The sequence below is a fragment of the Phalacrocorax carbo genome, chromosome 2 (assembly GCF_963921805.1).
Source record: "Phalacrocorax carbo chromosome 2, bPhaCar2.1, whole genome shotgun sequence".
Classification (NCBI taxonomy): Eukaryota; Metazoa; Chordata; class Aves; order Suliformes; family Phalacrocoracidae; genus Phalacrocorax; species Phalacrocorax carbo.
Genome location: NC_087514.1, coordinates 93,219,492 through 93,247,163, shown reverse-complemented (window position 1 = coordinate 93,247,163; position 27,672 = coordinate 93,219,492). Strand labels below are relative to the sequence as shown.

The 27,672-nt window shown below is 44.7% G+C and overlaps 1 protein-coding gene across 5 annotated transcripts in view; it reads left to right on the top strand.

The window, feature by feature from the left end:
* DUSP22 (dual specificity phosphatase 22) overlaps positions 1-27,672 on the top strand; it is a 92,449-nt gene that overhangs the window by 41,485 nt on the left and 23,292 nt on the right. The window contains exons 1-3 of one of the 5 annotated variants that reach the window (XM_064443506.1): positions 6,857-6,873; positions 13,370-13,403; positions 21,596-21,678. In XM_064443506.1, coding sequence (XP_064299576.1) covers positions 21,670-21,678 — 9 coding nt within the window. In that variant the 5' untranslated portion in view covers positions 6,857-6,873; positions 13,370-13,403; positions 21,596-21,669. Of the gene's footprint in view, positions 1-6,856; positions 6,874-7,010; positions 7,335-7,452; positions 7,494-13,369; positions 13,404-21,595; positions 21,679-27,672 lie in introns of those variants that run through there. The other 4 variants (XM_064443504.1, XM_064443505.1, XM_064443509.1 and 1 more) reach the window with 4 other exon arrangements.

Here is a 27,672-nt window from a genome sequence, read left to right as displayed (position 1 = left end):
GTATCAAGAGCAGCCCACCAGTACAAGCAACAGTGTAAGGGCCTCAAGAGTAACTGAATATTCTTGGAGAATGTAGTCAATATGTTGGAAATGTAAGTATTTGGACTGTGTTTTTCGTAAGTGGTATTTAAGGGCTACTGTCTTAGATTTTGGCTGAGAAAACAAAATATGGAATAGAGAACAGTAGCTTTAACTGTTTTCAATTTTCCAAACACAGGAAATCTTAAGACATATCCCATTAAGCAGAAGCTGTTGGGAAAATGTCATCAAAATAAAGATCTCTGCCCAGTGTTTTTGCTGGAGGCAGGCCGTGATTACTGAATACCACAGTCTACACTGAGTGTCATGTGATGGTGGAGGGATGGGGAGCTACCTCCTGGCATTGACCACAGCTGCTTCTGCAGCTGATTCAAAGATTCCTGCTGACTTTGGCAGGTCACACCCCAATGGCTCTCAGCTGATGGCCGAACAGCTCAGTGACATTCACTAAGTTTCAAGGGGAGCTTCAAAACTGACCTCATTGTACTCCAAAGAGTTTTCATGGACTGCATAAGACAAGTCCAATAGATATGATGGTCTATTGGCTTCCTGCAGAGAGGTGTTGTGTTCCCCTAGGATCACGTGCATATGAACTGGAAGCAGAGGTTAGGTTATTATAACATTTTTTTCCATTTGAGGACACTTTAACGTGTGCCCAGAGAAGCGAATACATACCTAGCTTATCAAGGGAACGCATTTGGATATTTTCACCCGCACTCAGCAATGGACTATTCTTAGTAACTAATAATATACATGTGCCTTGCAGCATGCTTTTTGATAGCCCCATTTCTATTCTCTAGGGATCTAATATTTTAGCATATTTCCAAAGAATCCTGGATTAAAAGAAAATGTCTTACTCTCTTTATAACATGGCAGTTTCTCACAGTGAAAAATAAATAGAGCTGCTGCTAGGACCAATTCCTTTCTTATATATGCATTGGAGGTAAAAGTATCAGGCTGACCTGGTAAATATCTGCAAGTCAAAGCAGTATAAATTAAGGCTTAGAACCGACTGCTATAAATGTTAAAGGAATTATGTATTTTTTAACCACTCAATGAATTTAGAATTTTCAAGGCCTATTATTATTTCTGTCTCTATTTTCAAAATGTTTAAACCAAGCACCCTACAGCACTTCATTTGCAATCCTTCATGAGTTTTAAGGCGGATTCATTTTTTTTTAAAGCCTGAAGTACACACAAACAAAAGTAGCTGCTGGCAGGTTTAGAGACACAGAGGTGCAGTAATTTGGTACATGGTTGCCATGGCAGCTAACCTACATCTAAATTATCCTGTACGCCTTTCTCAGCCATTCTTTAGTGTTCCTCCTGACTGAATTGTCGGTTCCTTTTTTTTTTTTTTTGAGACCTGCCTTCTGCAAAGCCCTCCTTTGTGCCTCTTTGGCCTCATGCGCTGGCTCAGCCCTCTCATCCTGGTGTACTCCATATTCTGTTGATAGTATCTGTTAATGGAAGGGGAAGTGAGAGGAGTATGAGGCAGAAGGAGATGATGCTCTTCCAGCTACTCTGCCTGTTCAGAGCAGCTCTTGAAAGCTGATTTTTGCTGAAGTAAACCACAGCAGTAACTCCCTTCAGTTGCAGGACTCAAAACTTGCTGCAACATTGTTGATTTTGATGAAGTTACTGCACATTGACAGTGGCATAATAAAAGCCAAATTTGGCCTTAAGACAGTGAATTTATCAAATGATGAATGAATTCTGCTCCGTGGATAAATGGCAGTAAAGCAGAGTGCTATATCTTCTATCCAGAAAACAGCCTTTGAATGCTTTAGCAACTATTATTACCAAGTAGAAATATTAGAAGAAAGGGCAATGAGTCCTCCAAGTTCTTTCCCCTCCATTGACATCCCTCTCAGCACAGTTAGAAAACAAGCCCTGTACTATTTATGAATTTTAAGGTTTTGTTATTTATTTCTAGTGAAAGAGTTCCTTTCTGTCAAATCACTCTGTTTCAGAGGAAAACCATTCCACTGGCTACTTCTGACCAGTCATCCTCTTTTTCTCCCTTCTTGCCACCTCTGAGAACTAAGTTGTGACACCACTTCAGGGGAACCCAGCCCAGGTCTTATCAGTTCCAGCCAGATCATGGATAGCTGACATGCCTTCTGCCTATGGCTGAGGGTTTACAGAAAGTGAGATCAGAAGATAGGAAGTAGAGAGTATTTACTTACTTATTTTTAACATAGTAAGGTGAACATACTGTCAAAGCAGAAGTTTTGTCTAATTTTTTATGAAGGTTCAGTTTCAGTATCAGTTTAGTTGTTTGTTAGTTTTCAGGCAAGTGCCTAGAAGACAATCACTGCTGCTGAAGAGTTGGCATTGCCAGATACATTTGCTTGCAAATTCAAGAAATGGGGATTACTCAATTTATTATCCTCATATCACAAAGAAGTAGAAAAATCCCCACATTTGTAGGGTTACAGGCCATGCAAAGTGTTGTCTCTTTTCAGGGATACTGAAAGCTATGAGATGCACAAAGAGATTTTTTCTCTTACTTTCTGAGTTCAGTTATTCAGCCCAGTCATCTCAAGGTAGCTTACTTTTTAAAGTGGACTTTCAAAATATTAAAACAATGCAGATACTAAGCACAAGGAATAAGATCTTGAGAAGTGACAATGACTAAACACTTTATGATGATTTAGGCTTGCTGAAGACCTGCCCTCATAAATGCATGATGTGGTAGTTTATTAAACAACAGCTGAAGAACTAGAGTGATCAGGTTTTGGAATAACTGACAAGAGGGTCAGGTCTGGCAACAGTATCAGGAATCCCCCTCTATACCTGTGGGGAGGAAAAAGAAAAGCTATACGCCATGGTAAATGTTTGAGAGAGAAGTGGATTTCCTCCTACTGCTTTTTAATATTGGTATGTTACACTCTCCCACTCTGATTTGTGCTCTTGCACTGTAAAAAGCTGCATGCATGCAGTAAAATTCTAATAAGGGAAAGCACTGCAGGTTGAAGTAGGCATCCTTAAGGGAGTCATGAAACTTGAAAATAAAACAGAGAATCACACTTCCCGTTCAGAAGGATGGGAATGCGTGACGCTTCCCATTCAGAAAACTGTCAGATGACTAAGTTATGTATATACTTGTAGTCCATCTGTATTCTGTAATATAACAATTTCACGTGAGTTGTCCATGCACAGTACTTTTCAGGGCTCTTTGAAAAGATCAGAAATATTGTTATTTGCATTTTACTGATGGAGAAATTGAGTTATGGGGAACTGAACTGACCAGCCCAGACTTCCAGCATATTGACAGCAAGGCCTTCCAGTTACCATGGACCTCTTAGCACAACACAGATCCCTGCAGTTATCAGGGATATTATTTACTGTTTATCCTTTTGTGTCACAAAAAGAAACTACGTGCCAGAGTTGCTGACAAAGAATCTTTCATTTTGGGGGCAGAATGTGTTTAGTAGTTATTACTGCAAGCTGTGATTCATACCTTTTGGACCTCGGTCATATTTTGCACGGCATGAGAATAAAGTAAATTACATTCTGGAGAGCTTTGCCAATGAAATATTAAAGCCAATATCTGTGATAAAGCTCACTGCTATGCTTTTCAGTGGTATTGAGGGGGAGGGGAGGGGAGAAATGCAGTACATTAAGTCAGGTGGCTATCCTTCCTGGCCTTACAGAGAGACTTCTCTGGTGTTTTTGTGGCCACCAATACATGATACACACTCCAAACTCTGTGGAGCCTCAGGGAGGAGGAGCTTCAGGAATGGTTTAAAAGAAAAAGCAATGTCTCCTCAGTGTTCCCGTTCTGCTGCAAGCTGAGGCAGAGCCAGCCATACTGCTAAGTGCAAGAGGCTGGTGGGTGGTGTCATGTGGTGAAGCCAAAGGCCTGATCCCAAATGATCCATGTTGAAGCATGTGTTGACTTCCCACTACCGCGCTGGCACAGTTCCACAGGGGACACCCAGGTGTGCAGAAATCACTGGGGGCTGGCTCACACTGAGCCTCCCCTAACACGGGTTGAGGTGTAGCTCAGCAGTGCTTCCAGGGCCACCCAGTTCAGATGGAGCAGAAGTGGCCTAGCCTCAGCAGTCCATGCTGCCTGCTTTCCTCTTACAACCCCAGGATAAGATTACTCAGCAAACCTCTTGCTAGCACCCTGCCTCCTCACCAGTCACTTGACACACCCACCACTGTCACAGAAGCTGGCCCCAAACTGCCTGCTGGCTGCAGGCTGTTCGGGAGCTGCGGACTGTGCTCCTCCAGCAGTGCTGCTCTCAGGCGTGTTCCCTTCCCCTGAAATTAAAGCATCTGTGGTGATGACATGGCTAGTTCAAGGCAGGAGTTTCCCAGCTTCTTAGGCAGTGAAACCGATGGCTTAACTTCTGTCGGCTTTCAAGTATGTCATTGGCTTCTTTGGGAACAGCACCGGTTTTTGAAGATGTGGCAATGCAATGACGAGCCACTGCAGAGGCAGGTGGTCCCACTCCCTGTCTCCTCATGCACTGGTCTGACCCCATGGGGAGCGGGCTGTCACCCCCAGCCTTCTATGGGGTTAGTCCTCTGAACAAGTTCAGTATTCGGTCAGGTGAGTGTTGGGGTTGCTTAGGGACAGGGTCACAGCTATACTGTTGGGAGTAGTGTGGGGGACATGTGACTTCCTCGTTGGCAGCAGCTGGCATTTGATTGCAACTGGAGGTTGCAAAACTGTCCTCTTAGAGGGGCAAGCACTGCCTTTATGTAATAGTCCCGTCACTCATCTATTCATTGCTTCAGAGTTCATCCAGCAATTATTTTATACCTGGCTTTGGTGCCTGTTGGCTTTACCCTGTTCTCCATCTTTCACCCTTCCACTGCCTCCCTTGGGCTGTAAATGCCCCAACCTGCCCCATCCTACTGAAGTGTGCCCAACCAACAACATCTTGACATGACAGAGCTTCAAGTCACAGGCGACACATGAATACCTGTGTAGTTATGTTTTGTTGATTTTTGTGGGGTTTTTTTCAGTAACCTGTTTGTGTAACAAGTGCTGAGACTAAAGATGCAGTTGTCTACAGGAGGATATTTTAAGTATTTCTATAAAATATTATATGCTTCACACTGATGCATGAATAAATGCATAGGGAACCTGAATGTGGCTACACAGCAGCATCCCTCTGGTCTTTGTTTTGTATTGGAGCCACTAAGGATTTCACTTTTTGGGGGGATGTTATCAAGCTGGTTAATGGAGAGATCTTATGTAGTAATGTCCTGTCCCTGCGTATTTAAACTGTGTGTATCCCTTAGGTCCTTGCCTGTGCTCCCTATTATATTAACTCTTCGAAGTAAATTTCCTTCACTAACCATGAAAACCCCAGTCACCACACTTCCCAAAACACATTGCTGTGGCTAGCGGGATATGGCTGTATCATGTCACATTTGACTGTGCATTAGGGAAAAAAAGCATGGGTTTGGAAGGACTGAGCGTAGCTTTGAAGCCACACCTGCCAAAACTCTGCCATAAGCATTTTTCCCTGCCTGAGGAAGGGGGTTAGACCAGACAGTCTCCAGCAGTCCCTTCCCACCTCAGCCACTTGATCCTGTCATGTTTCATATAATAGAATCATAGAATAATATAAGGTCGGAAAAGATCTCCAAGATCAAGTCCAACTGCCAACCCAACACCCCCATGCCTCCTATACCATGCCCTGAAGTGCCATGTCTACACATGGTGACTCCACCATCTCTCTGGGCAGCCTGTTCGAATGGCTGACCACTCTTTCAGTAGAGAATTTTTCCTGATGTCCAACCTAAACTTCCCCTGATGCAACTTGAGGCCATTTCCTCTCGTTCTTCCACTTGTTACTTGGGAGAAGAGACCAACACCCACCTCACCGCAGCCTCCTTTCAGGTAGTTGTAGGGAGCAATAAAGCCTGCCCTCAGCCTCCTCTTCTCCAGGCTAAACAACCCCAATTCCCTCAGCCACTCCTCACAGGACTTGTTCTCCAGATCCTTCACCAGCCACATTGCCCTTCTCTGGACACGCTCCAGCACCTCAATGTCCTTCTTGTAGTGAGGGGCCCAAAACTGAACACAGTATTTGAGGTGTGGCCTTACCGGTGCCAAGTACAGGGGCAGGATCACTGCCCTACTCTTGCTGGCCACACTATTCTTGACACAAGCCAGGATGCTGTTGGCCTTCTTGGCCACCTGGGCACACTGCTGGCTCACGTTCAGCTGGCTGTCAACCAGCACCCCCAGCTCCTTCTCCACCATAGAATCATTAAGGTTGGAAAAGACTTCTAGGACCCCTAGTTTCCTCTAGGACTTCTAGTTGGCTTCAAAATATTTGCTTTCTCCTCTCTGTTTGTCGTACTTAAGGCCACGAATGCCCTCCACATGTTTGCCAGCCTGTCACTCCCGCAGCGCAGCTGGGATCAGGGGGCAGGGGACCACGGCGGTGTCCTGTGCACGGGCGGTTTCGTGGGCCTCATCGCTGTGGCCAAGCGCCTCTTCTCGCCCCGCCGCCCGGGCACGAACGACGGGGAGGCACCGGCTGGCGAGCGGGAGGCCGCCCAAGGCCTGCCGCCGCCCGCCAGGCAGGCCTCCGCGCCCGCCTGAGGCAGGAACAGCACCGGTGCGTGGTGCGGCGGGCGGGCAACACCTGCCCGCTCCAGCGCCGGGCGCTGCAACTCCTGCCCTGCCCTTCCCGGGCGCGCCGGCACCGGGCGGTTCCCGCCGGGGAGTCGCGGTATTGCGGGGTACGCCCGCGGGAAAGAACCCAAGCCCCGACTCCACCAGCAGCGGCGGCGCTTACTCATCCTCTCAGGAATGGGGCGAGGCCGGGCCGGGCCGGGCGCCGCCGGCCGCCACAGGTGGGGCAGGTCGGCGGCGCGGGGGGCGCCGGGAGGTGTAGTTCTGGCGGGCAGGCGGCGGCGGGGCGGTGCGGCGGGGCGGACTACAAGGCCCAGGGCGGCCCGCGGCCGGCGCTTTAACCGAGCGTTGGAGGGGGGGTGGTGGTGGAGGCAGTTCCTGGTGGTGTGTCCCTGCGGCTTGCTGCTCTCGGGGGCGGCCGAGCGGAAACCCGCCTCCGGCAGCCAGGAGAAAGCCCCGGCCAGGGCGGCGGGGAGATGCGCCTCACCTTCCCCAACAACGGCAAGCTGCGGCCATCCTTAATTAACAATTAGCTCGTCCCTAGTCACCCCCCCCTCTCCCGGCAAGCACTGTCCCATGCACGCTGACCCGCCGCCGGCAGCTCGCTAGCCGGCAAGCCGACGGCTCCTCCCGCGGTGCTGGCGTGCGGGTCGCTTAAGCCATGGGGAATGGGATGAACAAGGTAACGCCGCTCGTCGTTGTTGCTGTGCGTGAGTGCATGTGCGCGGCCGCGGCGCGGCGCTGGCCGGGGGTGGCGGTCCCGCCCCGCCGCCGGCCCCGGCGCCCCCTCCTTTGTCTCGCCCCCGGGCGGCGGGCGCCCGCTTAAGGAACAAAGCCCGGGGTAGGAGAGGTTTTGGGGTTTGGGGTTTTTTTTCCCTTCAACTTCGGGGGTCCCCCGCCCTGGGGGGGAGGGAAGCAGGCAGTGGCTGCGCCGCTCCCTCGGGGCGCGCCTCCTTCCCGGCCGCAGGGCGGGTAGGGACGGGGCGGGAGGGCGGGCAGCGGGGAGCCCTAGTTTCGGTGATGCTCGCCTAGGCTTCCCCTCCGCGGGCGAAGCGAGCCCGCGGGGCTGAGGGCGGCCCCGCGCCCTCAACGGTCGCTAACGGCCTCAGTGCCCCCCCGCCATGCTCCAGGCAACAGCAGCAGCGCAGGGCCCTTCGGCGGGGCCGGCCCCCCTCTCCTCTGTTCCCCGCTAGGGGTGCCCCAGGGGGTGGCTCGGAGCGGAGCCGGCACCCCCCTGGTTTGCGGCGGGACCCGGAGCGGCCCCGCGAAGCCAGCCGGTGCGGGATCTAACTTCATCCCTCGCTCCCGCAACCGGGATGGCCGGCGCCGACCAGTGCGAGCTCTGAGGGCGCGGAGCGGCCAGGGTGGCCCCGATGCTGGGGGGACGAGAGAGCGCTTGGCCCCAGGGAAGATCACAGTGAGGAAGGAAGATGGGTCTGTTTTGCAAAGGGTGTCGGCTTTTTGGCAGTGGGGGCTCGCTGTAAGAACCGATTGCCCTGGTGTGTCGTGGGAGTTACCAAGGGACAGCTGTGATTTTTCTTAGTATCTCCACCTCTATTTTAAACCAGGTTTGAAAGTGTCGTGGTAACTAGCCTTTTATATATAGCTTACTATGAGGAGCAGAAGTTGAGTCATCTCTTCTGTCCAACATCCTGCTTTCAGTACTTTGGGAGTAGCCGTGAGCGTGGCCTCCAACAAAGCGGAGGAGAAGAGCTAGGAATAGCTCTGACATCCTTGGCCCTGGAAGTCAGGTTGGTGAGTGTGCAGAGTGCCCAGTGTGCCATATGGGAGTTGAAGCCTTTTCATCCTGTGGATAGAGACACTGAAATAGAAACTTCAGGCAGGGGAAAGATTTGGCTGGTTAGTCCAGCTGAGTTAGAGGGTAGGAGGTAGAACCTCCCTTGGTCAGTCTCTCCATTTTTGGTTTTGAAGTCTGGGGGTAACAGTGTGATGTGCAGCCATTCCTTGGAGGCACCTTCTAGGAGTGGCCAGTTAGGAAGAAACACAGCTGGAGAGACTCCTTTTAGACTTCTGGTATGTTTGTAGTATTTTATCAAAACATTTAGAGGGACAGGATATGGGATGCCAAAGTTGCAATCTCAGGTGGGGGGGTGGGGAGGACAATTGTCAACGCTTTGAAGCTTAGCATTCTTTGTCTGCATTACATCTTGCCATGGTGGGCAGAAATTGGCAATCTGTGACTCCAGGCAATTTGGTCACTTTTAAAAATCACTTTTTAAAATTCTTTTAAGTGTTACGCTGACACATACCAACCAGAGCTTTTGGGACAAGCACAGCACTATGATTTTTCTCCTCCCTTCCTAAGGCTGTATCCAAGACGATGAAATGTTCAGCAGTTTGGGAGGAGCTGGTTCCTTTAAGGAGGCTACAACTGTGTTGGGTACTGGCCATGAGGGTTTATTTTTGTAGGGATCCTGTGGGTAGGTCTGGTACTTGCCACCTTCAGAATGTGCCCCGGATCATCTGTTCCCTTTGATCTTGTGAGTCAGTGAACGCTGGAGGGGCAAGAGGAGGCGTAGGGCCATCAACAGTGGGGTCATCAATGCCGACAGTGGGGGTTGTTTGCTTGACGTAGTATAGTCTGTCAATACAAATTGCCTTAGTTTCCAACTGAAGTGTGTTTTTTGTGGTAGAGCTATATGTGGATGGTAGGGAAAATAAGCGGCTTATCCTACGGCGGATTATTTTGTTTAGAGAATCTCTTTGTACTGGTGCCAAGGAAAGAGGATTAGTGGTGACCTGTAGTGGGTATGGTAAGGAAAAGCTCCAGAGATTGCTACAGCTGCTGTGGCTGCTCTTGGATGCTGAGCCTTTCTTAGTGGCATGGTCCCCTCCTATTTTCTGTCACATGATATTGATGTATTTCGTAGCAAATAGCAATTGCACCTGACTTTACGTGGCCATTAGTGCTGGAGGCTTGGCATTCTTTTTAGGAGGGGTTTGTCTTTTGTTGCTAGTTTTCTCTGTAAAATTAGCTGTGCTTAGTTCTTTTCCTTAAGGCCACCCAAGCCTCCTGACTTTTCCCAAATTAAACTGAACTCATTGGTTCATAAATACCCTTCTTATTCTGTTCAGAGAAGGAAAATTGGCTAGTGAGTGTTTATTGAGTTACCTACTATTAATTGTTAGTGCCTTTTTTTATATCTTTTAAGTACAGGATGAGTCATGGGGTCTGACTTAGGAAATTGTCTGGGTGGCCTGATTAGCCTTTGCGCTTAATGTCTAACTTCAGCTTGACCTTTGAATACAAGTCAAAGTCTCTGGCTGAAAATTACAAAGAAGTTTTCCAGGAGCTGAAGTCTAGGGGCTGAGATGCTGACAAGAGATTGTAGTACTTAGAGTTGATTATCTGTGAAAAGGATATGCTTAGTGAAGAGGTTTTTTCTGGGTTTTAGTTCTTGTTAGTTCTGTTACAGTTAACTGCCCGTTATTCATGCAAACTTTTCTGAAGGGGTGAGTTGAGTGTTATCTCTACAAAAAGGACAGATAAGCCCTGCTCGTTGTAGGAGCTGATTCATAAGAAATGTAAATCAATGTGGGTAGTTACAGCTGATGAAACCAGTTTTATGGAAGGCAGTGAAGCTGTGCCAGTTCACATCAGCAGCGAATCCCTCTCCCTGACCCGTGACACTCTCTTGTACCTTTGGACAAGGTAGGCTTGTCTGCTGCTTCTACAGCACCTGGCCATCTCCACAGAAAGTACGATGAACCTCTCCGGAGCGCCCATCAGTACTAGCACATCTAGAAGCAGCATTGGGCAAGGGGTTAGATGCTTTATTATAACCATGTGTCTATATAGGAAACAGCAGCAAAGTAGCCCTTTAAGCCATTTTCCAGAGAGGACTGGTAAGAAGCGGAGCAACTGGAGCAACCATCATCCATTGCAGGGCTCTGCCTTTGTGCAAGGTGGAGAATGCGAGCTGTTCTCATGCAAGGTATAAATGAAGACAGGCGTTGGTGTCCTTGTTGCTTGGTTGTGCATTCTTCTACATCTGTTATTTGGTCCGTGGTCATTGTCTCAGTGTTTCGGATGATATAAAGAGGCTACTGTTTTTATTCATAAAGCAGTAGTTGAAAAGTTCACAAAAACAACCACCTTATTTTTCTTCTCTTCTGACTCCCACCCCTTCTCTCTCACACGCCCCTAGCAGCCATCGGCCTTCATTTTGTGTGGCCTGGAGTTGCAGTTACTGAAGGCAGTGTGAGATGACACAGCTGAAAGTTCCCAGCCGTAGTCTAGTGCTGAAGTATTAGTCAGCACGGTATGAAGATTCACTTCTTTCCAGGTAGCTTTCACCCATAGTAATGTTTCTTGCTTCTAGAATGACTAGGACAACATGGGTAACATCTGTCCCTGGCTGCACAGTGTCCTAATTTCCTATCTAGCATACAGCATTGCCTCATGGTGCACAAATGCAAACTTCTGGATTTTTCCTCCTTGGCCAACGATAATCTAGGGAGCCTAATTTTTGCAACACCCTGGTGTTTCTTGGTAGCTGTAATTTATAATGTCTAACCTTAATGACTGTGACTAGAATTTAAGCTTTTATCCTCTCTTGAGAGTACATATTTGATGCAGAAATAATGTCCTGGAGCCTAAAATGCCATAGTCTACAGTAGTGGTGGTATGATTTGAGATTTATGCTGCAGATAAGACATACCAGACAGCTATTTAAAAATATCAGAAAGGCTTTTTTTTTTTAATTTTTAAGCGTAAGTCAAGGGAGCTGGCTGAGGTGATCTGGTTGGTGAAATTTGTTCATAACTTGACTACCTTTTGCTTTAGAGCATGTTTCATGTTTTTTTTGTTTGCAGAATTTGGGCCTTAGCAGCGGCCCTTGGGTGCTCTGCTCTGTGGAGCAGCTACTGGCTTCTGATTCCTAGCCTGGGATGGTGGCCTTGGAGCTGCACTTCTAGCAGAGTCATCAAGTGTGCTTAAAATAATGAATCAGTCCATGAAACCACGAGTCTTGTGCATGTGGGAAGGGACAGGGGAATGGTGTAGGGGTTCTTTTCCCTGCTTGATACCCTGGCATTGGAAACTGCTCTGCTGATTTTTGCCGCCTTTGTAGGAATGTCAAATTCTTACAAATTAAGAGGGGAGGAAAGGGGAGAAATCTGTCTGAGCTTATCTGGGCAAAACTTAGAGATGCCTGGTTGCACCAGACTAATGAACCATTTTCTTGTCTAGCTGATGTTGTCAAGCAGCCCTTAATTTGTAAGCAGGTCAGGGTACAGCAAGGGTCCCAGAGAAGTGGCCTTTCAGTATCAGTGGCAGAGCTGAGCCCTGGGGTTAGACCTGGCATGATGTGGCAGGGAGAGGGAGATCACCCAGCAGGGCTCAGAGGGAGGAATGTTTGCACAAACCAAAGCTCCAGGGAGTGTGAGGAGCGCTGCAGCCTTTCTGTTTTCTGCAAGGCTAGATAAATAACACTGAACATAATGTTTTTATCAGATGAAAGCCCTGGACCTAAGGCAGATCAGAAGCTGTTTTGCAGGCCTGCTAAACTTTGCGTGGTAAGCTGGGTCACCTTTCAGCAGGAAGGCTGCAGTGAAATGGAGGCTAGGGCGATAATCCCCAATGAAAAGTCCTTCATGACTTTCGGAACTTCGCGGCTGCTGGACCGAGCAAAATGGGTGGAGTTTTCCCTTTAAATAGCTGTGCCCAAGAGACTGTTGCTGCTGTTGTGGTGACATTTGGGTGTTGCTAAGGCTCTAGGAAGTCAGCGCTGACATATCTGTATTGGTGGTATGCTCTGCATGCACTGAAGAAAAATGGATTGTACTGTTTTACCACCACAGTTCTGGTCTCTTCAAAGGATGTGGGCGTGGGTCAGAGACCCAGGTGGCAGAGAACAAAAGTCTTGGGCAGAAAATGTGGGTGTTTGTGCCTGGGGTTTTTTCACGTCCTTACTGCTGTTCCCAAGTTGCGGGGGTTATGAGAGGGTGGGAGGGGTAGCACTGCTGTGTCACCTGCCTTTATGTGTGTGCGTGCACGTGTCCTCACACTGCACAAACTCAGCTCAGGCTACCTTGAAACTCCCCGGTTAAAGAAAGTCCTATAACTGAGACCTATGCAGGCTTCTGGGAGTGTTGGGGTGAGTAAGTAGATCTGGGAGAGAAACATGCAACTCAGAGACTTTCATAAATTCTCTTTCTATGTGAACACACAACTCATTGTTTGCAGTGATTTCCTCTGTTGAAGAGCCCCACAGTGCTGCAGCCCTGACTTGCATGGTTTTGCCCCGTGAAAGACTTGAAGGATGTCATTTTGCAATGTTTTGTCCAGCTTCCTTAGCAACCCTAGGCAAATCACCTTTTCTGTATGAAGTTTCACCATTAGTTAAATGAGGGTAACTCTTATCCTGCTGCGGGGGGGCAAGGGGGAGGGGTGTGTTGTGAGGCCCACTTCGTATTTGTAAGCCACTTTTGCTATCCTTGGAGAGCCTTCAGTATGTGAGAGTCTCCATGATTAACAACCCCCAGCTGTCAACGAGCACTCTCAAAGTGTGGCATACCTAGAGCAATGTAGTTTGAGAAGGTTGCAGAGAGACACAAAATGTTGTCAGCACTTTTTAGGTGGCATTTGACAATAGTCTGCTAAAGTAGTATGTTCCATCCTGTATGCAAATTGAACTTTGTCAAATTGTCTTACCACAAGATATCTGTATTTGATACTATATTTCTTTCTCACAGATTCTGCCTGGCTTGTTCATTGGCAACTTTAAAGGTAAGACTAGTTTTATCATTATCTCTAGGATTACTTAGCAGGGGTCTTAAGGTGTTGTTTTGCAGGCCTATGGAATTCTCTGACATCTCTGCAGCTTCTTTAACCCAATCTTGCTTCATTTTTGGATTTACCTGGTAGCACGTAAAGAACTTGTTTGCTTTCTCATCGGTGTGCTGTGCTGCAAGTACTTTAAGAAAAGAAAAATGAATACCATCTCCTTGGAGCGTGCTTCAGCTGGAATTCCTAAACATTGGCCTGCCTTAAATGATTCCTCTGCTTGGCAGGCAAGCCTGTGAACCGGGCAGATTCTTTGTAAGGCTTATTTCAAGCCCTCCTTACAAGTAAAGGCTTAGTATACCTCCTGCTCATTGCTTTCATTATTTTGGTTATTTATAACAACTGCTAAAGAGTTCTGTTATCGCTGCTTGTGAGACTGATAGGTCTGCAGGTTGCTGTCTGACCACTGATACTTGTGCTGTCCATGTGGCAGATGTAAGACTCTCTGGATGTTTTTCCTTTTTGCATGAGGCTTATTTTTTGTGTATAGAAAGGCAGAACTATATTTAGAAAACACAGGAAACTTTATGTAGACATCCAAAGAAATTACTTGTTCTCAAAGCACTCTGTCAGCATCAGTTCCAGCTGACTGTCCCTACTCAGAAGCAAACCCGTTGTGCTCGTACAGTTGTTTTGATACATATAGACCCTGCATTTCCTATGGTTCGGTACAACAGCAAAACAGGATTCATAGGGGCTACTGCCATATCCTGTCCTTCCTGGTTTGACTGATACCACAGCTGGTCTATTAAGACTGGACAGCATCTGCATTGGATTCAGACAGTGCTGCACCTCCTCTCTGCCTTGTGCCCACACTTTGTTCCTCCCCCCTCCCCCCCGGCCATCCTAAAACCTGTGATTTCAGTGGCTTTTGCCCTATTTACCTGCCTCTGGACCTGCTGACCCCTGTTGCTGGTCCAGCGTTTCCTACCCCTTGGGAAGTGGAGCTGATCACCTTGAGAGGCAGCCCAGAGGTACCTGTGGAGTTAAAAGCTGCCCTTTGCCACACTGGGATGCAAACACAAGTACAAGGGCTAGTGTGTGAGAGGGAGTTATGATGCTGTGGTGAGGAAAAAGAGAGGATGGAAGTGAGTTTATACTGTTGGGAATAGGTAATGAAAGGAGAAAAAAGAAAGCAGGAAAAAAGGAAAATAAGGAGGGTGGTTTTGAAAGCACTTTGGATGGACCACAGCATCTGCCAGTGACAAAATTAACTAACTTTGTCACAGTCATGTTGCTTCCTCTTTTTGGTTTTTTTTTCCTTTCTTGTCAAGTAATTTAGGAGGAGGGTGGGATGGGAGGATGTTTGATAGTAGAGTCCTCTAGGTTTCAAGCTGTCTGGTGGGATGGGCCCAAAGAATGTGGCTTTCAATCTGTCCCCCTCGCTGTGGCTGTCCTGGTGGTAAGCCCTTGACAGTCTGCCCAGGGGAGTGAAACTCAGCCGGAGCATCTGTTTCTTGGTGCAGATCTGTTTTCAGCTGATGAACAGTTTGACCAGCTGAGGGGAGTTGGCCACAGTTGTAGAGTGAGTCAGCATCTCTGCTGATGCTGGGCCTGCGACCCTCTTGCTTGTGCTGCTCTGGCCACTCAGCTGTGCACCTTGCAAATGGTCCTCAAATGGCATGTCAGGTCACTTCTATGCATAGCTAGAGGCGTGCATGTGAAGGTGGCGTGAGTGGGCAGTGTTTCTGGGAGTCTAGCTGAAAAAAAGCAGATGCTGAAATGCTTCAGCTACCTCCATAAAAGAGAGTAAGGATGGGTTGGTTTTAATCTCAGTGTTTGTGCTATGGAGTCTGCTTTTTAAATTGATTAAAACACAAACAAAATGTTCATTTATTTATTGCTATGACCTTTGCTCACACTGCATTTAATCATTGTGTTCTACCATTGTGAGTATCTGTTGTTATAATCTCAAATTAGCTACTGTACCTGGAGAAGAAAAGTTTGGTGTTACAGTACTTCACTAATACAAAAGCAAACTTTTAGAATTCTATCTTTTTTCTTCTGCATTCCCTGCTTCCCAGCACTACTCCCCCTCCCCCCTGGGCCTCACTGCTTAAGAGCAATGGCAATGAGCTCTCTGTGCAGTGAAGTCATCCCATTTAGGAACAGGCTGTTGGTTAATCACCAGTGTATTTTTCTGGAGGAGTTTGATTACCATGTTCTTGGGGCATGCTCTGATTTGTGGCAATTAGTCAAAAAGTGACTAATGAATTTTGAGACTGCCATAAAGGGGATTGTTGACTGAGAAATACTCAGCAGCATATACAGTTGGGATTGGGTAGAGATCCTGATTTGGGCAGCTGAAATGTCTAGATACTTTTAAAGACATGAGTTTACAAAATTATTTCCTGTAATGCACCTTTGAGCAGTCTCCTATTTCTTCAGCTTGAGACTGATAGCGTGAATTAAATGAAGTTGCATCTCGTCAGTAAGAGTAACACTGAATCCCTGGCGTTGTGCATCTCACCCTGACACAGGGCTTAGGAATCGTGGCACCCTCTGGGTCTCTGTGCAGTGGGAAGAGTTGAGCCCCTCAGAAGTGAGTCAGGGGAATATCTCTGAATTGCTCTGATCTGCCCTCTGGAGGATAGCCTTCCCTCCTTTCTCCAGTGACTTTGGGGAACCTGGGCAGGCAGGGTTTCCAAAGCTAGGTCAAAATGCTGTTCTAGACACACTCCTGTCTCCCTGCTGCACGGGAGACCTCTGGGGACACTGATGGACTGGGAGGAGGCACAGTTGTGCCAGGTGGGCACCTTCCTGCTGAGTGAAATCAGGATGTTAAAGATGTTAAGCACTGTATTCCTGAAGGGCTGTTGTCTGGAGAAGGTATTCAGCGGTTGTTCTGATTGGGGAATTACTATTCAATATTAAGCAATATCTCTACTTCATGTATAGGGTTTCTTACTGTCTTTTTAGGCCTAATCGACTCAAAAACAGTCCATGAGGGAGGAAGTGCAAGCTCCTCTGCATTTGACTGGGAGATAAACTGAGGCCCGAGGGAAAACTTGTGAAATAAATATGTGGCAGAAATGGGAGTTGAGCTTGCTGCTTCTGGTTTGTCCGCTGCTGCTGTGGCACAAACCTTTGGGCACATAGGATGAGAGGGGCTTTTGTAACCACCTTAGGATCTTTCTACCTTAGTTATGTGTAATCCTGGTTATGGAAAGCACTGAAGTATATGCTGAAATCTCCCTAAGTCCACAGGACTTGAGCATGTCTCCAGAAAACCTCCCTGTAAAAGCATAGATTTCAGCATGTGCTTAAGTACTTGTTATCTTATAAGATCATAACTGTGATTCTCCTCATCAATAGCACATTAAAACTGTGGTGTGTTCCTGAGAGTGTATTTGAGATTGTGCAGCTAGAGGGCAGAAAAATTCAAGAACCACCACAGATGTCCATACAAAAATACCAAGACTGAATTTGGTCTGACAGCCCAGAAGGAAACAGCTATCAGGCTTCTTCAGTAAAAGTTAAGGAGGAGTTATTTCGTTGCAAATGGGAGGGTGGGGGGCTAAGAGAGAAAAATGAGGGAAGAGAAAGAGGAAGCTAATGCTTCTACCCACCTCTAGTTTGTGGGAAATTTTGGGTTGTTCCAGCTGTACCTTACAGATGAAATGTAATCCTCAAAAAAGGCAAAATATTTATTGTGGGATTGCATGCCCACATGTCTTCTGGACTTGGAAACCTGATGTCCCTTGAAAGGCACCTGTGCTCACAATGAAAATAGGTGCTTTGTTCCCTAAGAGACTGATACGACAGGGCTTTTTAGCCTTTTTCTCTGCACAAACAGAAAATAATACCATTTCTTCTGATAGGAGGTTCTAAATGGGTGCTTGTTTGGTTTCAAACCAAAAAGTGTAGCAGTAGTGAGCACCAGAGACTCAAGAGTGTTTCTACCTTGAATATTAATGAGATTGTGTCCTTGCTTGCTTGTAATCATATTTGGAAGATTTAAGTTTTTCCAATGGAATATTTGGGGTTTTTTTATCTGAAGGGGAAAGCCATAATATGAGATTTAATTCCCCCCAAAGAGTCCAGTGTTGCTGTGGATGAGCTGGAGAGTCTTGGGAAAGTTTCTGCCCTTCCTCTTACTAAGTGTATAAAAAGGCAGTGCCCACCAAGTGGTTCTGCTGTGTTTCTAGATCCAATTAATTTCTGTTATCAGCTGCTTAATTATTTTTTTTTGGGGGGGGGTGGGGGGGGAAATTCCCTTTTCTAAGGCTTTATTTCAAGTACTGAAAACAGGAGAGGGTGAAGGTACCATTCCCTTTTTCAGGTTCATCTTTTGAAGGAAGATGTTTTATAAGTACTCTAGTTAAACAGAGTACTGGACTCTTTTCTCACTCTTGAAAGGTCCTTCTGAGAGCCTGGGACAAAATACCTATTAGAACATAACGTGAGTGGGGACAGGAGATGTGGAGTTTTGTTCATGTGCTTAGTTTCTGTTGTGTGTGTCTCTAAGTGTGGATCACTGGACTGTGGAACAAAGCTCTCCTGATGGGAAACCATTCTCAGTAACAGCTCTTAGTGCTCTGAGCTACTGGAGAGGAGAGAGGAGGTTCTCTTTAGGTGTCTATCTCTAGTTCTCTCCAAAGCAGAAAATAAAAGTGTAGACAAACAGTTGCTTTATTTAAAAACTACAAATTTGGTGATGATGAAACTGTAGTCTCTATACATCTGCAGACTGAAACTTAATACAGTTGTAGGTACTGGGCTGGCTTGCCTTCTCTATGCACTTAACTTGTTTTTGTATACATAGCCTAAAATTTTATACTGAAAACTTAATACTTAGTAGCTTCTGTGTTATAGGAGCATGTCCGTCTTTTCAGACTAACAACAAAGTCAGAAATATGGGCCTTGGAGGAGGAGGAAGGAGGGATGCCTAGAGTTTAAGATAGCTGGTTAATGGGAAGAAAGGTGACAAAATGAAAATAAACTAATCTCACTTATTTTGTGTGGAGACCTTTAATCTTCTAAATTCACAAATGAGTTGCAGTTAAATGTTCAGATCAGGCCCATATCACTGTAATGCTTTTTTCCCCATTCCTGGCAGGATGCTTTTGTATTTTGTTGTTAGCGGTAGGGGTGGAAAAGACTCTACAGCTGTTTCTTCCCACTGAACTCTAAAAAGGGATAAATCTTTATTCCTCACCTTCCATCTCTATGGAGTTACTAAAATACTAAAGTAAGACAGAATGCTGGTATGTACGTTTGAGACATCGCCCTAGTATTGGAGTTCTTCTGTCATTGATGTGTCTACATCAGAGTGGTTGGCGCAGTATTGTCTTCCTTTTGCATGGGGGGAATAGAAGCACAATATGCTAGGTGATTTGCTACCCAGTCACACAGTAAAGCTTCCCAGAGCTGCTGGGAAACAAATTCTATCCTGTTCCCCAGTCCCATTTTTGAAGACTTTGCTCTTGCTTTTGCAATTAAGTATTTGCAGCTCTCTGCATATGAGTTAGAGGTTCCTCTAGCAGTCATAGAATGAAACTGAGGGAAAAGAAGCTAAGTATGGGTTTGGAGGGAGAGAAGTTGTCTTCCTCAGTGTGAATTGTGTCCTTTTGTGTGAGGAGAGAGTTTCCCAAGGGCTTTACTCAAGTCCATGTCAGCTGGGAAGCATTTCACTGTATGAAAGAGAATATTAGGTAATATGCTGTGAAGAATAATGCCACATTTGAGGGACCCTTTAGAGATGCACAAGATGGACTCTGATAGGATTCTTTCATCTTCAAATTTGGAAATGGGGCATTTCATGCTGTGATTTCAAAATGTGAGCCTGCATGTGGTTGTACAGCACTGTGCTACAGTAGAGAAGTTAAAATTGCTAACGGTGATTCTTCTGGCTTTTGGTGGTCCTTTACATAACCCCTTAATTTTTTTGTAATATATGGTATGAGACTGTGAGTGACAGGACATCTCATTTGTACTGCTGTTTAAATAGCTTGGTCTGTAGTATCCGTAGAGACTTAGGGCAGGTGCCCGGGAAACCAGGGGAATTTCCCCTTTGTAAACTGTTTAAGGTTAGATCCAGCTAATTCACTCATTGGCTGGGAAGCTTTTTCTCATCTACTTTTGTGATTAGAATGGTGGTTTCCTAAATATATTGAGGACCTGCTGGCTACCCTGGGATGTAGGTCTGGGATAGCCATTTCCAGCTTGTTTCTAGGAATACCTGACATCTCACTGTCTTACTGTATAGTTATGATTTGTTGAAATTCCTGTAGCCTCAGTTCTTCAGTTAACTGAAGAACTAGGATCTTTCACTCCTTCTGAGTTGTACTATGTCCATTAGGCCTTTCAGACTGGTTCAAAGCAGTCAACATTTAATTTGGATTGTTATCTTCTTTTAAAGCTGTTTGCCTTGTGTGGCAAGATGTTTCTTGCCATGTGGGTCATACTGATAATTAAGAGACTGGGGTCTCGTTGTGGTAGGTATGGATTAACACTGTGAATTCCAGCCATCAGGCTGTGAAATCTGCCCTTAACCTTTGGAGGGCATAAAGCAGTGATTTTTTGGGACACTTAGGCTGGCTTCTGGGCTTCCAAACCCTTGCCTGCATAGGTGTTCTCTGAGGAATCAAGGCTGGCCTATAAACTGTTAAAAAACCTAAAGGTCAGGTGGATTAGGAGACGTCTCCAGACAAATGTTAGTGCTTCTTCTTTGAAATGCGCATCCTGAGATTTTTAGGAAATTTTAGTTGTTCTATGAAGCTAGACCTTAAATCTGTTTCAGATGGAATCTGCATTAATTCTTTTCTGAAGGATTAGGCATCTGTGTTGATCATGCAGGCTTGACCAGTAGTAAGTGAAATCAGTGCAGTTTTGATTCTTGTCTCCATTTTATTAGCCTTAGAGAAGCTTTCATAATTGGATTAGGTTTAAATTTAATTGCCTGTTATTGTGCTCATGTGGATTTCATCTATGGGGCAGTATAATTAGATGTCCAATTCCACTTTGTGATGTAGAAAAGGCATCGAAACTTTATAGTAGAGTGGAATAAGATGAAGCAAGAGATGCTAATTGAACTCTTGCACGTACATAAAGAATGTACAGGTGATGCTATTGTTATTTTTGTACCTAGAGAGAGCCGGTTTGAAACCTTTGTGGTCAGTGCTCTTTTCTTGTGTGCAACCAGGCTAATGTGAACAGATTGCATGGGCAGATTTGGAAGGCAGGTGTTCACATCACAAAACCACTGCTGTAATTGCCATGCTGTACTTTGCCATTCTCAAGAGAAAAGGTCAAAAGTAAATGGACACAAACTAACCTTTACCTGTATTAGTGGTTCTCTGAGGTCATTTTCTGGCATGCTAATGGTTTAGTATGGGGAAGGTTGTTCACTGATGACAGATATGTTTTATCTTCTTTCTTAGAGAAACAAAACCTATGCTTTCGCAATATCTAGCAACAAATTTTCAGTCGCCTCGGTTTGCTTTCCAGTTTTGAATGTTTGAAACCCTAGTTGCAGGTCTAGGAACCACCTTTTCACAACTGCACTTCCTTGCTGCAGCATTTTGCTTTTTCATATGTTTGATATCTTTATCATTTCTATCTCTCTTCAGACTTAAAATTATGATACGTATTGGCGAAATGCACATTTTTCCTTACTAGTCTGCAGGAAGTAGGAATCTGGTTCTTGTTTTGGCGTGCCTCAGTTCAAGTGATACAGTTGGCTTCACTTCTCAGACCTGGATATTACAAGGTCTATCTCCCAAGTGAAAAAATATTTCTCCTAAAGGGGGATTTGTGGGTATAGAGGAGGTAAGCTATTTCTTGTACAGCTCTGCTTGTTCAGATGGTCATCACCTGCACACAGGCATACACAGATTTATATTTCAGATGCAAAATACATGAAACTTCTGACTTAAGAACACATTCCTGAGTCACTTAAGCTTGTTCTTTATATAGTATATAATTTGTTTTGGAGTTAGAAGTGTGTCTTCCCGTTACCCACTCTGATAATGATGTTCTAGAACAGCTGCATTTGGGGTTTTGGTTTACTTTATAAAGCTTCAAAAAGAAATGTACCAATGATAAGTGATTTTCAACATGCACAAGGGGAAAGGGGAATGGGCTATTTCAAGAGATTAAAGAAATTATCTTCCTTTTTTTTCCTTTTATCACAGATGCCCGAGATGTAGAGCAATTGAGTAAGAACAACATTACGCACATTCTTTCAATCCACGACAGTGCCCGCCCTATGCTTGAGGTAAGACGGGTGGGCGACTCCATGGTAAATCCTTACTTTGCAGTTGACTGTTATAGTAGTCTTGGGGTTAATTTCTTATTCTGTACAATTGGTGTTTTGAGACTGATTTTCTTGTGGAAATGTTTGTCAGCTGTAGTTTTGGGATCCAGTCACAGACTTTGTTGCTGCTGTTATAACAAGAAATCTAGCTGACAAAGGGGGAGACAATTACAGTGTCAATCAATAATGGGACTGTTATTAATTTAACAGTAAAGGTAAGTTTCCTTCCATGTGGAGTTCAAGTAAATACAAACAACAACATGGCTTTTCCCCCTTCCCCACTACCAACCCTCCTTTGTACTTGGGGCCCCTTTCTTGAATCTTTATAGCAGATGGTTGTGCAAGAGCTTTGCAGTCCTTTTCTGTGTAAAATAGCCTCATTTAGGCTTGGGGTGTGGGAGGAACTGTGCTCCCTCATATAATACATCTAATATAGCAGAGCATCTGTAGGTCTCCAGCACTTTCACATGAAGTATTATTCCCTATTTTACTGAAGGGGAGTTGATCTGAAGAACTGAAATAACTTGACTTGCTGTGTCATTTTGAGCAGTGGAAGAGCTGGGATCAGGCTCCTGTGCTGGGCTGTTGTGCTTTCTTCTTTATTTCAGCTTACCCTGGAAGGAGGGGAGTTTGTCTGGGCTTTGTTACACCTTAAAATCCTGCTATTTGATATATGTTGGGAACTGTTGTCCCCTTAAATTTATTTGTCCCTTTCCTGTATTCCACTTTTAAATACGGCAAAATAGTGGGTAGGGCAGTTGCTGGTATTGCCCCTCAGATGCTGCTGGGAATCTCTGCTTTCCATTCTCTTCATGTAAAATGCCTCTAGTGAATTCATTGCTTAAACTACAGATTTTCCACCTCTCCCAGGCAAGTCAGTAGGTAAGCTGAACAAAAGGTGTCCCTAGTATGTCACAATTAAAACTAAAATCAAGTTAACGGTGAATTCAGGGTTGACCTTGAACTGAGAAGTGCGCTGAAGCAGAGCTTTAGCTGTTGACTTTATTGTACTACCCATTTGACTTCTGTTATGCCTGATGCTTGTCGAGTCTGAAACATACTGAATTTCAAGCCTGCTCTTAGTTGGAGAGAAACAGTTATACTGAGTAAGGAGATGTAATATTTCCTCTAGGGTGCTGTTATCTAAAATGAATAGAAGTTTTCTTTGTTTTACTATGATTAGAAAAGTAGGAAGACTAATTATGGCACAGATCAGCTGCAGCCTCAGGCCAGCGTTTCTTGTGGTGGTGGTACTTTTGGCAGCCCACATGCTGCCTCCTTGCTTGTGGTGGTGCATCTGTTTGTGGGGCTGCATAGTAAATAGATCTGGGATCTTTTGTGGGTTAAATATAACCAAGTCAACATTTCTTCCTCCAGCTACCCCCACAAAAGACATGAGGGATTATATTTACCCAGATCTGTTCCCAATCTGGTTCACAATAGCGTCTCAAAAGTTACAGCGGCATGGGAAACAAGTAGTGGCTGGTTGAAGATGGGCTTGCTTTATTCACCTGTGCATCTAAAATGTTTCTCCAGCTATGCCTTCTGTTTTCTCAGCATGCAATATACTTCTTTATGTGCTGGTAATCTGGAAAACAACTGTTAAACCTTTTCTTCAGTTCATGAAGTAGTGGAAGGATTGCAAGTTCTGTTTGGGAGCTGAGCTGGTAATTATCATTCGTGGTCTTACAGAGTTGCTTGTTTCCAAATAAATGCATCTGTTTAGGAAGAAGGGCCTAGAAAACATCTGTTAGGTTGTGTTACTTCCTTTGTTATTTACATCTTTGCCAGGTTGTAGGTAGGTTTGTGTGCAGCTCGCGTGTCTGCACTGTGCTTGGGGCTTGTTCTCAAGTCCATTGAAGTCAAATGGGAATGCTTTCCCCACATGTCTCCCTCTTCCCCTTTCTCCCAGACTGCACTTGTGGAAAGTGAGGGCTCACATTTGTGTTCAGAAATCTGTCTGATGTTATTCAGATGTTTAAACATGGAATTGCAGTGGTATGAGAATTTTCTTTTCCTGAGGTTCCCTGTTTTGTGTGGGTATTTATGTGAATGATGATTGTCTGTAAAAAGCTACCCTTTCTGGGACTGCAGTAGTTGCATTTGCCTTTTGCTAACAGTATTTTATCTCAAGTATTTCCTAGTCAACCTACAGGAAATACTGCATTAAAGTTTGTGCAAGCCATGGAAGGTAAGTGTTTTTAGATACTGAAAACTCAACAGAGTTGCAGTAACATGTTGTCGAAGAGAATTTGGCCCTTTTTTGTCTGTCTGGAACAAATGAATAAGGATGCATACCTTAGCTCTCAGAGGTGGCAAATTACCCATGTCTTGTTTTGTCAGATTTTGAAGTTTCAGTAACGGCTGTTTTGATGCAATGATGCTTCTGATACAGTACTTCAAGCTGATAGTGGTGGGTAGGGAATGAAAATGACCATCTTTGTTTCATTGTCTATGCTCAAGAATGCTATACTCAACAAATAACAGCAAATGTCAGAGTATGTGGTGAACACTGACTTGCTACAGATTGTAAAATTATTTTCTACTTTAGTAACTTACAATATTGCTCCTCTCTATGATGTTACAGACCATTTTTACTTGATTGTGTTTAAAACATTCACAGTACCTTTTAAAAACTGTGCTTTCCTCTGTACTTTATATACAGCAGTGTTTGGATATAGGTTGCTTACTAGAAAATGATTGAAGTGTTTCACAGAAATATTTGTTGTATTGGTTTAAGTTTCATTGTGTGTGCCTGTTGAAGTAACTTTAAAAAAAAAACACCCCAGCCAAAACCAACAAACCCACATTAAGAACGTTTTCTTACTGAAATCTGGTTTTACACATTATCTCAATGATCATTTACAAACCCTCATGGATGTCTGATTTATGGATGGCTCATAATCAAAGTTTGGCTGTAGGAAGTTATTGCGTACTTTCATGCTAGAATAACTGGGAAAAGTAGGTTTAAAAATCAGTTGGATTCTAAGACTTTTTATACCTTTAGACACTGGCAGCCTGTATTAAGTACAAGACATAGAATTGTTTTGTAAGACTTCAAGTGATTTAGACTGGAAAGAATTTGCCAAAATCTGGCCTGAACTACATTGCAATACTGCTCCTTAGTTCTTTTTGTATAAACTGTTTCAAGGAAATTTGTCTTCTAATAAAACCAAGCCTGAAAATAATTTATATTTAGAAAGCATCCTAAGGCTATTACTCCAATTGAAGTAAACCACTGTTATACAGAATCTTAACCACTTAGGTAAGCATTTCCTTAAAGATGCACATTTTAACTCCATCAGAAAAAACTATAGGTGGCTAGTGATGTGTCCAAGAGAAAGGACTGCATGCCATGTGGAACAAGGTTTGTTATTTCAGATGCACAGAAGTTACTCCCTGAGTAAGAACAGTGTCCAATAGCATCATGCATGTTCCTGCAGAGGCACAGAGGCTGTAGCCCTGGTGAGTCAAGTTGGCTCCTCCAGACCACTTTGGATAGCTGCCCATGGAACACTCACAGATGTTTTATAAATCCACACAAAAGCCGTATACAGAGGAGAATAATTAGGTGTCTTGCCACCTGCTTGCTAATCTGTTTCCTAGCTACTTCAGGTTTTAAAATCTCTATTCAGAATGTGAGACACAAAGGTGGGTGAGGAAACAGGTATCTTATAGTGTCCTTTAAATAATAGTATATCTGGCAGTGACTTTGTTGTCTCTCTTAGTAGAACTCTGTTTTTAAAGTTAGGACAAACAGCTGTTGGGGTTGGAGACCCAAAGGTGTGACTACTGTGATATCCATATATCCTAGCTGGTGTGGTCAGTCAGTACCCACAGAGAGTATGGAAGCACTTTTAACTAATCTTGGTAATTCTTCCACCTGTTGCTTCAAAGGACACCAGCCAGGTGTTACTCTGCTGCATTAGATCTGGAGTCTAACAAATTTTGTGCCAATTGACTAAAGTGAAGGGGGTGAAGACAGCTCTTGTTAATCTTGCCTGGAAGAATCTGGTTGCAGGTCCATTGAAGCTAAGAGTGTTTCTCTGTGGATTTTCCAGGTGTTTGACCCTGTTCTGGGGGATGTTACATAGAGATGAATGTGGGCCCAAACCAAATAGGATGTTGATGTGGATTGTGCAGCTTCTTGAAAACAGCTGCGTCCCACTCTGGAAAGTGTGTGCTGTGGGGGACAGACCTCCAAGCGGATGAACTTACAGGATCCTTAATTCTCACTCTTACCCTTCCCCCCCTCCCCCAACCACACACACACACACACACGTGCTTAAATACTGGCCAAAGCAAGATTGCTTCCTCTGGTGCACTGGGCAGTGATTGCTGTGTGTAATGCAGGAAGGAGTACAGCATGGGTCCTGGGGGAAGACAGGGTACTAGAATGTCTTGTGGTCAGTCAGTCATTCAAGTCCTGTCCCAGAGAGGCAGGGATGGTCCGATGACAGTCCGTGGGTCCCCATGCGGAGAACCCGCCTTAGAGAACTGTGCCGATATGTGTGGCTGACAAATGATGTCACGCAGATTCAGACTGGAAGTAAGTAAGGCTTTAACCGTGAGGGTAAGTAGTTGCTGAAATGTATTGCCAGAGGCAACAGCGGATTTTCTCATGTGCTTCATTTTTGTGTGGAAGATGATTCAAGTAAGGCTGGGTTACAGAGGTCTCTGAGCTTTGCACTTTAGTCAGAGCATTTCAGTCCTTGGTCCATCTGAGATGCTTTGAGGTGCCAGTTGTGGTGACTGTGTGCATTGTAGACACCTGTCCATCAATCAGGAAATGGACTGAAACTACCAGCTTCTTTCACACGGTCCACCACACATTTGTCAGTTACTAGTAATTTTACTGTTGCTTTTGACCTGCACCAGAGGTTTGATCTAGTAAATGTATGAATCCTGTTACCAGTCACCTGTGGTTGTGGAGTCCTTTGGCATTAATTTATTTATAGCATTATCATTGTCAGACTGACCACTGCTGCATCGCAGGAAGTTCTGTATGCTGCACTCATCTTGGAGACGTCGTAACAATCGCAGTAATGTAGGTCTTAAATCAACGAGAGTTTACCTGGGCATTCCTGTACTGTCCTCTGCCACAAAAGCTCTCAATTTTTCACTCTGTTAATGACAGATTGCATTAAGAGTAGGATTTTGCATGTGTGCTGCTTCTATATGAATGTTAGTTTTCTTTCTTTGTTTTCTGTTGCTATGAAATATTTGTTTTGCTTTTATTTTTAGTGTGTTGGTTTTTTCAGATGGGGAAGGAGTATATCAGTATATGTGATAGTTTCAATTAAAGTCATTTGGATGAAGCATGAATAAATGAAAACCCAACAAAATATACACAATTTTTTGGGTTGGGGGGTATTGTAATCTCTCTCTGTTCAGTACCAGAGTTGGCGTAAGCTTTAGGCATCTCCATTTCATGTGAACAGCTGATCTGTGTCCCTGCGATACTCATGTATCACATGGTTCTGTTTCAAGTCTTACCATTTGTGGGATTTCTTCTCCAAAATAAGTGTGATCCTAAAGCACTGTTTGGAGATTTTTGAAGGTTGCAATAATGTCTTCTGGTTGCTGAGAAAATACTCTGTGATGCCTGTGAAACACTTGCTCTTCTTTTTCTCTAACTTTCTTAAAATACTAGCTTTATGGCTTATGTTTTTCCCCCCTCATTCTGCATAGTTAACCAGAGCACCTGCAGAGGACATTATTTATTTTTCTTTGTATTCTGATGCCATTAAGCATATCTTCTTAATCTGGTACATGCTATCTCCAGACCAGTGGTTTCCTTCTCTTTTTCCTGAATTGATGACTGACTAAATAAGTGTTGATATGGTAGGTGGATGGAGGGGTGGGGAAGGTAAAGAGCTAATTGCTGACTGAACTAAGCATCTTTCTTGTCCAGTCTGTTAGCTTATGCAGCCAGTACGACTTAAATGAACTGTA